Source organism: Stigmatopora nigra, chromosome 2 (genome assembly GCF_051989575.1).
Source record: "Stigmatopora nigra isolate UIUO_SnigA chromosome 2, RoL_Snig_1.1, whole genome shotgun sequence".
Classification (NCBI taxonomy): domain Eukaryota; kingdom Metazoa; phylum Chordata; class Actinopteri; order Syngnathiformes; family Syngnathidae; genus Stigmatopora; species Stigmatopora nigra.
Window position 1 is genome coordinate 18,932,212 of NC_135509.1, and position 11,997 is coordinate 18,944,208.

An 11,997-nucleotide genomic window follows, 5' to 3' on the forward strand; every position below is an offset into this window, starting at 1 on the left:
AGCCTTTTTGACCGGTTCAACATTTGAACTGTAAACACAAAATAAAAAAGGATAAATAAATAAACACAATTTAAAAACCTAATAATTAATTAGTGGTACCTCTACATATGAGCAGCTCTACGTACGAGATGCTCGAGATACAAGGATAATTTTGAGCAAATAATACACTCTTGATACGAGAACAATTTTGAGATATGAGAAAAGCCAGGTGGCCGTGACATAAGAGGTTGTTTATCATTGTAGTCTTTTTTTGTCGCACCTCTTTCGTGTATAACAGATATCTACGAGCACTGAACAATTTCTTCACACGAGTCTCTCTTACACATGGACCAGAAAAGGCAGACCGTGCATGCAGGCAAAAAGAAGGCTTTCTGGGTTATGAAGTATATTCGTGAACACGACACCGATAGCCAATGGCACCCTTTCTCAGAATAAAACTTCATTACCCACAATCAATACGTCAATCATTTGCTATTTTCCTTCCTTAGCCTGTTAGTTCCCGCGATCGCTCATTCAAGACTACTTCTCGTTGGCAAATGGTCGTGCGTTATCCTATTGTGAGGACATTTGTGTGCATCTTTTTCAGAATATTTTGAAGGCAATACGACAGCAAACAGCTCATCGATAGCGAATGTGATGGTGGAGGCATGGCAAACAGCTAACCCAGAGAACAATAGTAAAAAAAAATACAACTAAATTAGAATTCAGTTTTGTGTAAAGTCACATTAAACGTATGTTTGAGTGGGTTTGTATATATTAATCAATGTTAATATAAATTTCTTTGTTCGGTTACGAGTGTGTTGCCGTGGATAAAGGAAACATGTTTTTAGCATGTTAGCAAGAGACTAACACGGAGCATGAACGCAAAAGGACAATAACATGGCCAAAATGTGCGATTATAAAATGAAGGACAACACAGATTCGATCCACTAAAAGATACAAGTGAATTTTCTCTAGCATTTTCTTACTTTGTTTTAATATCACGTGAATACCTCTGCCAAGGGCAGCCTTATTGAATATATCCTTAACCTATGGTCCATTATTTTTTTCTCAAAACATCTGTCAAAATAATATAATACAATTTTAAAAATACAAAATAAAATTACTTATATGCAATTAATAAGTTGTATAGAGTTTGTAGTGAGTACTATTGTATACAGAGCTCAAGCAAGCGCTATCTGATCAAGAAATGGGAACTCTTAGCTTCTAATACACAAATCGAACACAATCTACCTTGCTTAATATCTGCCAATAAAGAATCAAACTCTGTGCAAGTCATCCTGTTGATGCAGCAACTTTGTTATCGCAAAACTGTGCGCTTACAACTTTTACAGAGAACAAAAAAAAAGATGTAAAAGGGAAAATTGGAGATAAACATCTGCAAACATGAACATTTCCCAACACGTCAACCTTATCATACACTTAATCTAGAATGAGTAGTACATGTTATTAATTTTAATTTAATTAATGAATAACAGTGCGTGTACGGGTCCAAATAAAGAGATAGGGGAGGAGAGGGAAAAGGAGGAGAAAGATATGCTCTGAATGAATGAGAAAAGATTGAGGGAGAAAAGAAGCATATTCACACCTATCATCTAATTATAAAACAACATTAATCCCATTATAACTGGAACTGATTGCCAGGGTCCAGACCACGGCTGCTCCTACTGAGGCCTGTTGTTATTGCGGTGGAGCCGAGGCTCCTGCCTGCTCTGGTCAGATAACAACTTTAATCATGCTTGCCAATCTCTATCTGCACCGGAGATCAGGCCCCCGGCTTATCGCAAGTTCACATCAAGCTAAAAATCAGAACAAACAAGAAAAAAAAACAAGGGAACTCCACCAAGGAACAATGTGTGGGTGTGTTTGCGCCTGTGAGTGAGCGTATGTGTGTGTGACAGGAGATTTAGATATTCTTAAGGATGAAGAGTCACGTTTTCTTTACAATTCATTTCTCATTTAAGCATCTGTGAAAATATTATGTGATCCAGGTTTGAATGATTGTTAACACAGTAATGCATTCCTTTCACATAGCTAAACAAAGATCCATCAGGTTAAATTGGGAAAAAAATGGGAAAAAAACTGTCACCTGAAAAATATTAACATGATAAGTAAACTCTCTTAAAGTTACCAAGGAAATAAAACTACAGTCGTACCTCTACTTACGAATGCCCCTAGGTATACATTTTTCAAGTTACAAACCTTATGAGATGCACATGAGTGCCCCAAGATACGCAAGCAAAATCCAAATTACGAAAACATTAATACATTTCCTGTATCGGTTATTTTATTTTATTTTGAAATTGTCATGGATGCATAGCTGTTTTCTTTACAGTTTCACTACACTCTACTGGGGTCACATTGGCTGTCTCACAAGAACAACTCTTCATGTTTCAAGATTCTCTCATGTACTTTTGACTGCCTTTTGTCACTTGAACCTAATTGACGTGGCTTGGGAGAGGGTGACCAGGCATACCCTTAATGCTGCTTGGAGGAACCTGTGGCCGAGTGCCTTCAATGGACTCGAAAGCGAGCCTCAACTTGGATGCTGGGGGAGGCAATGGGGATGGTGGTCAACGAAGAGGACATTGCCAAGTTGGCCGCGAGGTACCAAACGAACTCTCAACGGAGGAGCTGAAGAAGCTGGATTTAATGCAATGATCGGCAATACATGAAGAATTCAACAAGGAGGCAGTTGATGAGGAAACAACCACCATTTCAACAACACAAATAAAAAATTAAAATAAAAAATAAAAACTTTCCAACATCGTCGAAAAAGGACATTCTGAAAAAGTGTTTATGAGTCGTGCGATCATGTGCTGTCTCTGTTGCCTAATGTTAGCTTCCTGACTCCTGTAGACCCGCGCTTCAACACGAATAGATTTTGCATGTTTATTATTCATTTTAATGGCTTATTAAATAATGTTATTATCATTTTCGCTCTTTTTATGTCACATCATTCCGACAAAATTGGGACACTGATCAATTTGAAAGGGTTTATTTGATAGTTTTGTTAGGATCGTTGAACTAATTGCTGTATTTATATATAAAGTACTGATCTACTTACAAAAAAAAGTTCTGGAACCAATTCATTTTGTAAGTAGATGGACGACTGAACACAAAAAGAGACGGCTTAGTGTTTTCCTTGTCTGGGATCTGCAGGCTCCCAGGTTTCCTTTAAGCGGCGGGAGACAGCTATTATTCATGCTGACCTCAGAAGCTCCAGTTTGGCTGTCATAGAAACCAAGCTTTCTCACACATACACACACACAATCAGCCTTCTGGATCTGCTTTCTGTTATCTATCTATCATCAGCAGCCTTCTTTATCTGCCTGAAACATCTTCTACTGAAGGGTGGGGGAGAAGAGCAGACTGCACTGCCATTAAAAACACACCACAACACATTCATCTAACAGCTATGTATTCTGCACACTTTTTCGCTGCATCTTTACCTCCCCCACCAAGCAACTATGTCCACTCCTCTGAATCTCATCTCTTTTATCACTCCGCTTTGCCTTTCTCCTCTTTACTTATCTAGAGATCCACCCCCAGCCAATCGCAAACAAAACTAATGACAACAGTGCGACAATGCTGGAAGAATGGCATGCAACAGCCAAATGTAATTAAAATGTGCCTTTCCAATCTCGATCTTACCTTCCATCTGCCCTACCTCTCATCTCTTTCTCTCTCTTTTGCTTTCTGCTATCATCGGCCGTGATCGCCGCCATGTTTTATCACGTCTCCCATCTCAACTGCCAAAATATAGGCCCAAGAATCCAGCCTCAATGAGCAGCCGGCCTGCCGAATCCCTTCTTTGCCTCTTATCTCTCTATCAAGGAGAGAAACCTTATCAGTCTGAACAGATCTCCAACTGCAGGGGAGGATGACGCACAAAAAGGCACAGACAAATATCTATCTGCTTCACAAACATCCTCTTCTTCCATTGGCCTCAAGAAGGCCTGAAACCTAATGTACTGTTGGTACTATTGTTGGGTTATAAAGAATGGCTGTGCTTGCATACCAGTCAATTGTAAATGAACTGTAGGGATGATTTGTTTAAAAATATATATATTTATTTTAAAATTAGGAAAAACTTACACTACATGTGGGCTGTTGGCCAACTAGGGCTGTCCTGATGCTGATTGTTTTACTTCTAATCCAATTTTTTCAAGATGTTTTGCTGGTACCGATCTGATACTAGAATGTTTTATCCAGTAAAAATAATGCAAAAAATATATGTATTAGAGTCCAAATATTAAGGTGAGTACTTAGGTACACCAAGTACCAACAGGGCTCACTTTATTAATAAATGTTGTTTACACCAAGCTCTGTTACCATCATTAGTTCCTCAAGAGATATTGTCCTACTCAGTAGTTATGTTTTCCTAGTGGTCACTGCAGTGGAAAAGCGCAATGGTAGTGAAAATACATGCTTCGACTGGATCGGATCCGATGCTATCCCTTACATCAAAAATAGCCGCATCGAGCACCGATACCAACGCATCACTAACACAAGCATAAAGACTTTGGAAAGGAACAACATATGCTAAAGGACTGGCAAAATGTTAACACTAGATGCTGAGATGCTATTTGACAAGCATTTATTTTCATTTCCAGAAATTCCCAACAGGGAATCACAAAACAAAGGCAGTATGTTACACAAGTCAACTGAAAAAGACAACAGAAGTGAAATGTCATTCAAATGAAAGAATGAGAGTCAGGCCCATGAAGTGTTTAAGTATGCAAATGATGAGTTGTTTTTTTTAATTTATCAACACTGTAAGGTCAGTTGTACGCATGTTTGGACTGCACATATACAGTGATAGCTTCAAACTCAGGTATTAAAAAAAGCAGTTAAAATACAAACACAATCTTTATGGTCATTGTTCCTTTTCAATTTGTCCATTTCTTTCTCCTTTTTCCATCTGAGACACAGACGAATGCTATTTTACCTCTTCATTTTCCCAGTATCGTGCAGTCATTTCCTCAAAAAGGCCTCATATCTCAATGACCTGTTTGTACAGCCGAAAGCCGAACACTGTGGCATACTGACATTGCATCTCCCCCACCCCGCGAGCAAAATCTGTGTATAAAAAGACTAGTATAAGTGACAAGTAGTGTGTAAAATGTTACCTCTTTATATATAATGGAACAATGGGTATTAGTACTAACATTTTAAGCACTTTGAATTACATTGTGTTGAATTGTGCAATACAAAGAAATTGCCTTACCTTACCTAGCTATTAGTAATGTCCTGATTCAGTACTTAGTACACCGGTATTGGCGTCTGATATGAATATTTTTGAGTGCAAAGAAGAAACAAGAAACTAATTTGAATTTATCAAAATACGTTTTTTTCATATGATATAAAAAATATATGATAATAGGTTAAATGAACACCGTTGAGAAAGAAATACTCCTGACTTTAATATCACGCATCTCATTTTGTTATCATTGACATATGTATAAAAAATTGTTAAGTCTCTGCCCTTGACCTTGAGTAATGAAACATTCCATATAAACAGTGTGCCAGTCAACAGTTCGGTGGAGGCCAACAGTGGCAGATATTGTAACCAATGAGATTTTTGTTAGAGGGGCCATTATTATCTATTACTCAGTATTAAGTATTCTACTAAGACACACGGTAGTTTTCATAATTTTGAATGACAGCCACTTATGTTACAATCTGTCACATATTTTAATAAAGGATTAGATCCAAAAGTAAGCCAAACGTTATACTCCCATAAAATCTTTTCCAATCAAAATCTGCCTTTTGTTACATTATAGAAAATTGTGAAAACATTGCCGCTGATTCTGTGGCACTATTTTATATTGTCGGATACAATCAAGCTCTTTTCAAGGAAAATTTATTTCAACTTTGAAAAACCACTGATCATTGCAAGCTCAGATATCTTTAGGCCTTAAACATAAAGCACATTTTGTTGTAGTCATAAGAACAGGAAAATAATGTATTTCGTTTAAACCCCCTTGTCTAACCTTACCAAATATCAGTAATATGTACCAGACTCGAAACAACATGGTCGACCCACAAAGTTTTAACATTGGTTGTTATACAGGTTCCCTAATTTAACCAGAGGCTAAACACCTCTACTGGACCCCCCATAAGCCAAATCAACAAAGTCCTTATCACGTCTCACTCTTTCCTATCAAAACGTCTGCCAAATCACAAGAGAGTCACAGGGCTGAGAGCTGGCTGGCCTCAACTAGGGCTGCACTGGGAAGCATAGAGGGGGGGCGACCAGAAAACAATGATAAAGATGGCCAGCACACCCCTTACATGAACACATATAGTACAGTGTGCACTGTCCATGTCTTATTACATTGTCATTCATAGTTATACAAAGACTATCAGCTGGTAGCTCTAGAATACATTCCCAGACCTCACTCTTGCTGTACTGTCGTGCCTGCTGGCAGTTTGGAGCATCTAGACAGGCGTTCTCAAACCGGTCCTCAAAGGGTCGCAGGGGGTGCAAGTTTGCATTCAAACCGAATAAGCAGACACCCTTTGCCAGTGTAATTAGTTGATTGCAGCCAGGTGCTACTTATTTTAGAAGACCCTTCAATGGTTAAACTGTCGACACTGGATCGGTTGAAACAAAGGCCAAGACCCACAGCGGCCCTCTGCGGAATCGATTTGAGACCCCTTATCTAGACTTAATTATGAAGAGATGTAAGGGTGTGATGATATTGAGTACATGCACCAAATCTAAAATGACAACCGTTGTCACCCTTTTTAATGTGAAATAATAATGTAATTTAAAAAATATAGCTATAGTCATTCCTCAATTATTGCGTCTTCACTCTAGTTAATAAATACAAAGCTTCCATGTAAAGTCATTTTAATAAGATTAATATTGGGTTTCCGTTGTTTTAGGATGGTTGTTTCGGTAAATCATTGTGTGAAAGTAAAATGTCATATTACAAGTGTTTATAAGCAATGTGCACAGCAAGGGCATTAACTATTTAAAAGAATACTGTGTAATTCCTAACAGCTTTTTGCACAACTACAATCCCTTTTCAAAGTACAGAAAAAAATGATTTGTCAGTGTTAGTTTTCGCAGAACCTGATGGCAGGTGGTTCTCTTTCCGTCAACAGCCTGATTGCTTAATATTGTCCAGTAGTAGGTTAATAAGTAATTTATTGACTTATTTCCAATGCTTAGGTCTAGTCAACGCTCACAATGCAATTGGTTTTGAACAGTGATAGTTCCTGAAGCCCAATGTTAATTTGAATTGGCATGGCATATATTCCCCAAATTGCAAACACAAATTTACAATATTGAAAATTGCAGCTTCACTTTTAAGACTGATAAAAAACTAAGCAACCAAACAAAAACAAAGTCAAAGAAGGACTTAGATACAAGGATAAATGTGCAAAAAAAATGTTTCATTGTAAGGAGAGATCAACTAATCTGGGGGCCTATCGCTAAGAAAAAAAGTGAATAGCCTCAAGGGAAATGCACTGGCGGCCCTGATACTGCCTCAGACAGAAAACAAATATTAAAAAAAAAAAAAAAGATCCAATTTGAATCTTTATCAGAACTGACATCGGATCGCTGCTTTATCGCGGTTCACATCGGCTTTCTCAAAGAACACTGACGTTTTCACAACAGAATTAAACAGGAAGTTCGGCTCAAGTTTTGGCTGGCCAATACAAAGCAAATACTTTGATGAGAACATTGTTGCATTTTCTTGTTTCCCTTCAGTTTTGGGTATAACAGAGTGCCACTTTGAAAAAAAAATGCTTGTCTTGTTCTCTTACTAGGCAAATTTGACAAGATTATCAAACAAACAAAAAGCAAGAGATTCACATCTCTTGAGGGATTAAAAAAAATCTCTAAACCTTCTGAAGCAATACATGTTTTTTTTAATAATTCTATACATCCACCCTCATGCTAATACAGACCGTTTAAAACCACAGTCCCCAACCTTTTTCTCAGCATGGACCAGTAAAGCTCTTTCTATTTTCTCACCGACCGGCTAATGGCTGAGGAAGACAGTTTAAGACAAAATTAGGTGGAGGTGGGGTCGATGCACAAGTCCTAAGCATAATAGTAATGATTTATTCTTACTATAACTATTTTTCTCATGTCAAATAGGAGGGCGAGATTGAAAATGTTACTATTTTTTTAACAATGACGGACCAGCACTAGGTTGCTCGCGGACCGGTGGTTGGGGCCCACTGCTTTATAATATTCATTTTCTGAAATGGTTCATCCTCACCGGTTGTTCCGGGGGGTGCTGGAGCCTATCCCAGCTGACTTTAGGCCAGAGGCAGGTGACATCTTGTGTCACATAAAACGGTCCAATAAAACTGGTACTGTAGAAAAGGTCAGGCTTTTTAGTTGGACTTTGCCCGACTAATTTAGTATTTTTAGGGGGAATCGGCCTCACTGTAGTACCAACTTTGTCTCTCAGTAGTGTAAACCTGTTTTTCACAACCACTGTGCCACGGCACTCTGGTGTGCTGTAAGCAATGGTCAGGTGTGTCGCGGGAAATTCCAAGAAGTCATACAATGTAATATTCAGAAAGAATAATTAATATGCATATAACAGGATTATAATTGAACTACTATAAGGTTAAAATGAAAATATGATCAATGTTAAATGATAGATTATACTATTACAAGATTAGAATTGTGAAACAGTCATTTTGTTGCTTATTTTTCCTCTAACATGAGCCGGAAGTTGTTTATTTTCAAGGGCATCAACTTTTGTGAGAGCAACATTACAATAATATTACAATATATACAATAATATTAGGAGATTATGTAATATTTGGAGAAAGTCATAAAATTATGCGACTAAAAACATGACTACTTTTTTTTGCATCACTCGAACTGGAAGTTGTTCAGGGTCCAACTTTTAGTGACATATGGTCAGTGTGAAAAATTTGATTTTGGAATAACTTTGGAGGTTTATATGAGTCCTGCTGATAAATCTTTGATGAGAATAACTATTGTTAATATAGGCGACATAGTTTTAAATGAAAAGATTTTCAGATGGTGGTGTCCCTTGAGCTTTTTTTTTTTTTTTACTAAAAAGAGTGCTGCAGTTAAAAGAAAAAGGTTGGGAAAGATTAGTGTAGTAAACAACAACAAGCCATTGGGTTTGACTTACGCTTTATCTGGCGCGGGGTGCTCTGCTTTCTCCTGGACATTCTGGCTCTTCCTGGGACCAGGAGCGGAGCCCAGTCAGACGGACGAGGCGACGGAACAGTGTGTTAAATCTTCTCGCTTTCAGCGTTTGTTCGACTTCCGACGTTCTGCTGCGGCGACGCGTCGCTCGGGTCAGATACGAAAAATCTACATGACCCGCTTGCACTCTGATATCTTCAGCCACGAGACCTTCCTACCTGTGGCTTCGTCCCTTAACCGTTCTTCCTCCTCAGCGCTATGTCTGTCGCTCACGTTAGTCCACGCTCTTGCAATGTTTTGGGATCAGATGCCAATAATTCTGTGGAAACTCGGAAATGCTGCGTGTAGTTTCTTCTTCTGTCCGCGAACTTGCCCGTCAGACCACTCTTAAACGGGCTTCGGTGCCACAACTCGACAGCCTCACCAGTCAAGTCGGCGTACTACTGAATGCCCCTTATTGGTGACGTAGGATATCGCACTCTTCTGCTATTGGTTGAAACTTAGTGCACGTTAAATTAGGTTAATTTATGACAAATTGTATTTTTATTATGAATGGAGGGTCTTGCATCTGTAACAAATTGTTCAAATCGTTCATTTATTCTATATTTCAACATAAGTTCCTCACATTTAAAGTAATTGGAAGTCAATGGACAGAATTGAAACTGTAGGCGTTTTAGCTTTTCTGAATATTATATCATATTTTTTTAATTATGTATAAATACAAAAAAAGTGATGAACCTTTCGCATTGTATTAATGTTTTAATCCAGATAACTAATTCAGTACAACGAGCATGTCTTTTCAATTTAAATTCAGTTTAATGCTGCCCTCTAGTGGTCAACGTTTAAAGTACATAATATTCAAATATATATATTTCTAGTTCAAATAATTTTCTGTTCGTGGACTCCAACAACAAGTGATTAAAACACAGTTTATTGGCTTATAAACAGTACCCAAAATCAGAAGGAACTACTTACTAACACTTTGTTCCAGCCAATCCAGCACAGACAATTTGACCAATGAGATTTCTGCAGAAAACCAGAAGCACCAGTCTGAAACCCACTTATTGCACTTGTAGGACACCAGATTGGTGAAAAGGTGTCCTCCTTATGGGTTGGAATGAAAACCTGCACCCACTGTGGCCCTTTGTGGAATAGTTTGCCCACCCCATGTAGTAGCATCTATACATAAAATCACATCTTCTATTCACCAGTTCTTATTTAAACCTTTTCCAGCTGTATTGTTTCAAATACCAGTTGGCAAAAGCCAGTACAGCAATACCTTGACTTACGAGTGTCCAGATATACGAGAAATTTGAGATATGAGGAAAATTCTATGCAAATTTTTGCCTTAAGATAGGAGACACATTTGAGATACGAGGTGGCCATCTGGGTGGCCGAGTATGCGAGAGGCTGCTGATGAGAACAACATTGCTCAGTCTTTCTCGACGCATCTTTCTCACATAAAGATATCTAGGAGCACCAGACCTTACTGGTTGCATTATTTTTTTTTTTTTTACCGAAGATAGCGTGACCGAGTCGATAATCAGCGAAAAAGCCAGCAAAATCTACATGGACTTGAAAGCAAGTTTTAAGTGTGTGTATAGTGTGTGAATTTAAGTTAAATTTAAAGTTTGTTATGTTACAAGCGCATTGCCATCAGTCAAGTCTCTCCTGGCCTTTCTCTCACTCTCTCGTCCACACACTCCGCAGTAAGTCTGTACTGAGTAATGTCACATTTAAGTATTGAAGATGATAACCACTTGATAGCAGTGGCGGTCCATGCATTTTCTCGTAGCGCCTTCAACGGATCAATCCAACCCTCAAAAACTATTTTTTGGCTATAAAACCTCTATTGCAGCTACAGCTGCGACACATAAAAAAATATCAATAGATCAATGCACAAAAATGGGGTAAAATCCACTTCTTCTGCATTTAATGATTAAATACAAATACTAGAGCAGGTATGAACGTCAATGGCGTACCGGCAAACATTGCGCGAAAAACGGGTAAAATCCAGCCAAAAACAGCATTTATTGATCAAATACTGGAGCACTTTAGACATCAGAACCGGGCCCAGAGTATCATGTCCCCGGGAAAAAGACAGCGATGATACGCGAAATTGCAAAAGTTGCACTAAAATGGGGTAAAATCCACTTCCTAGCAGCATTTATTGATTAAATACAAAAACTGGAGCTTTTTAGACATTACAACCAGGGCAAGAGGGTGGTTTCCCCGGGAAAAGACAGTGAAGGACGTCAATGGCAAAATGGCAAAAAAATCCACTTCCTAGCAGCATTTAGTGATTAAATACAAACACTGGAGCTTTTCAGATATCAGAACCGGGCCTACAATTGAAATATTTAGGAATATAGCCATTTTTACTCACCAAAAATCATTTTTAACTGCACACAATATTCATCCTCCTTTCTTTCTTCCTTCTTTTCTATCGCCATTGAAGCTAATGCTGAAAGTTGAGCATGTCCTGTCGTATTTCTGGGATAGTCCGTCTTGAAAATGGCTTTAAATCACTCCACTCTATCACTAGCCAATCATATATGGTGAAAGCAATGGTGTATCTCTATGCCTGCGAGAAGGCATTGTGGTGTTGCCAACTCGAAATCTGATTGGTTAAAGCAACAGTCTTATCGACGCTTGTTTAAGAGCCTGCAGAACTGATTGTGAAAGCCTTGAGGCAGATTTATAACCCCGGCAACAAATAATGGCTGAAATGTGATCGGTTAAATGCTTCAATATGAAAACATACATCTGGAAGCAGTGCAACCAGGGGCAAAAGCAATTAAAGGAAGCTAATAGGCAATTTGGAATTATTTAATAAGTAT

At 38.3% G+C, this 11,997-nt stretch overlaps 1 protein-coding gene across 3 annotated transcripts in view; it reads right to left on the reverse strand.

The window, feature by feature from the left end:
* Positions 1-9,598, reverse strand: part of zfpm1 (zinc finger protein, FOG family member 1) — a 93,153-nt gene extending 83,555 nt beyond the window's left edge. The window contains exons 1-2 of one of the 3 annotated variants that reach the window (XM_077711783.1): positions 9,376-9,598; positions 9,141-9,285 (exon numbers count right to left, since the gene is read on the reverse strand). In XM_077711783.1, the coding sequence (XP_077567909.1) occupies positions 9,141-9,180 (40 nt within the window). In that variant the 5' untranslated portion in view covers positions 9,181-9,285; positions 9,376-9,598. Of the gene's footprint in view, positions 1-9,140 lie in introns of all 3 variants that reach the window. The other 2 variants (XM_077711778.1, XM_077711772.1) reach the window with 2 other exon arrangements.
* Between the last annotated feature and the right edge of the window lie 2,399 nt (positions 9,599-11,997).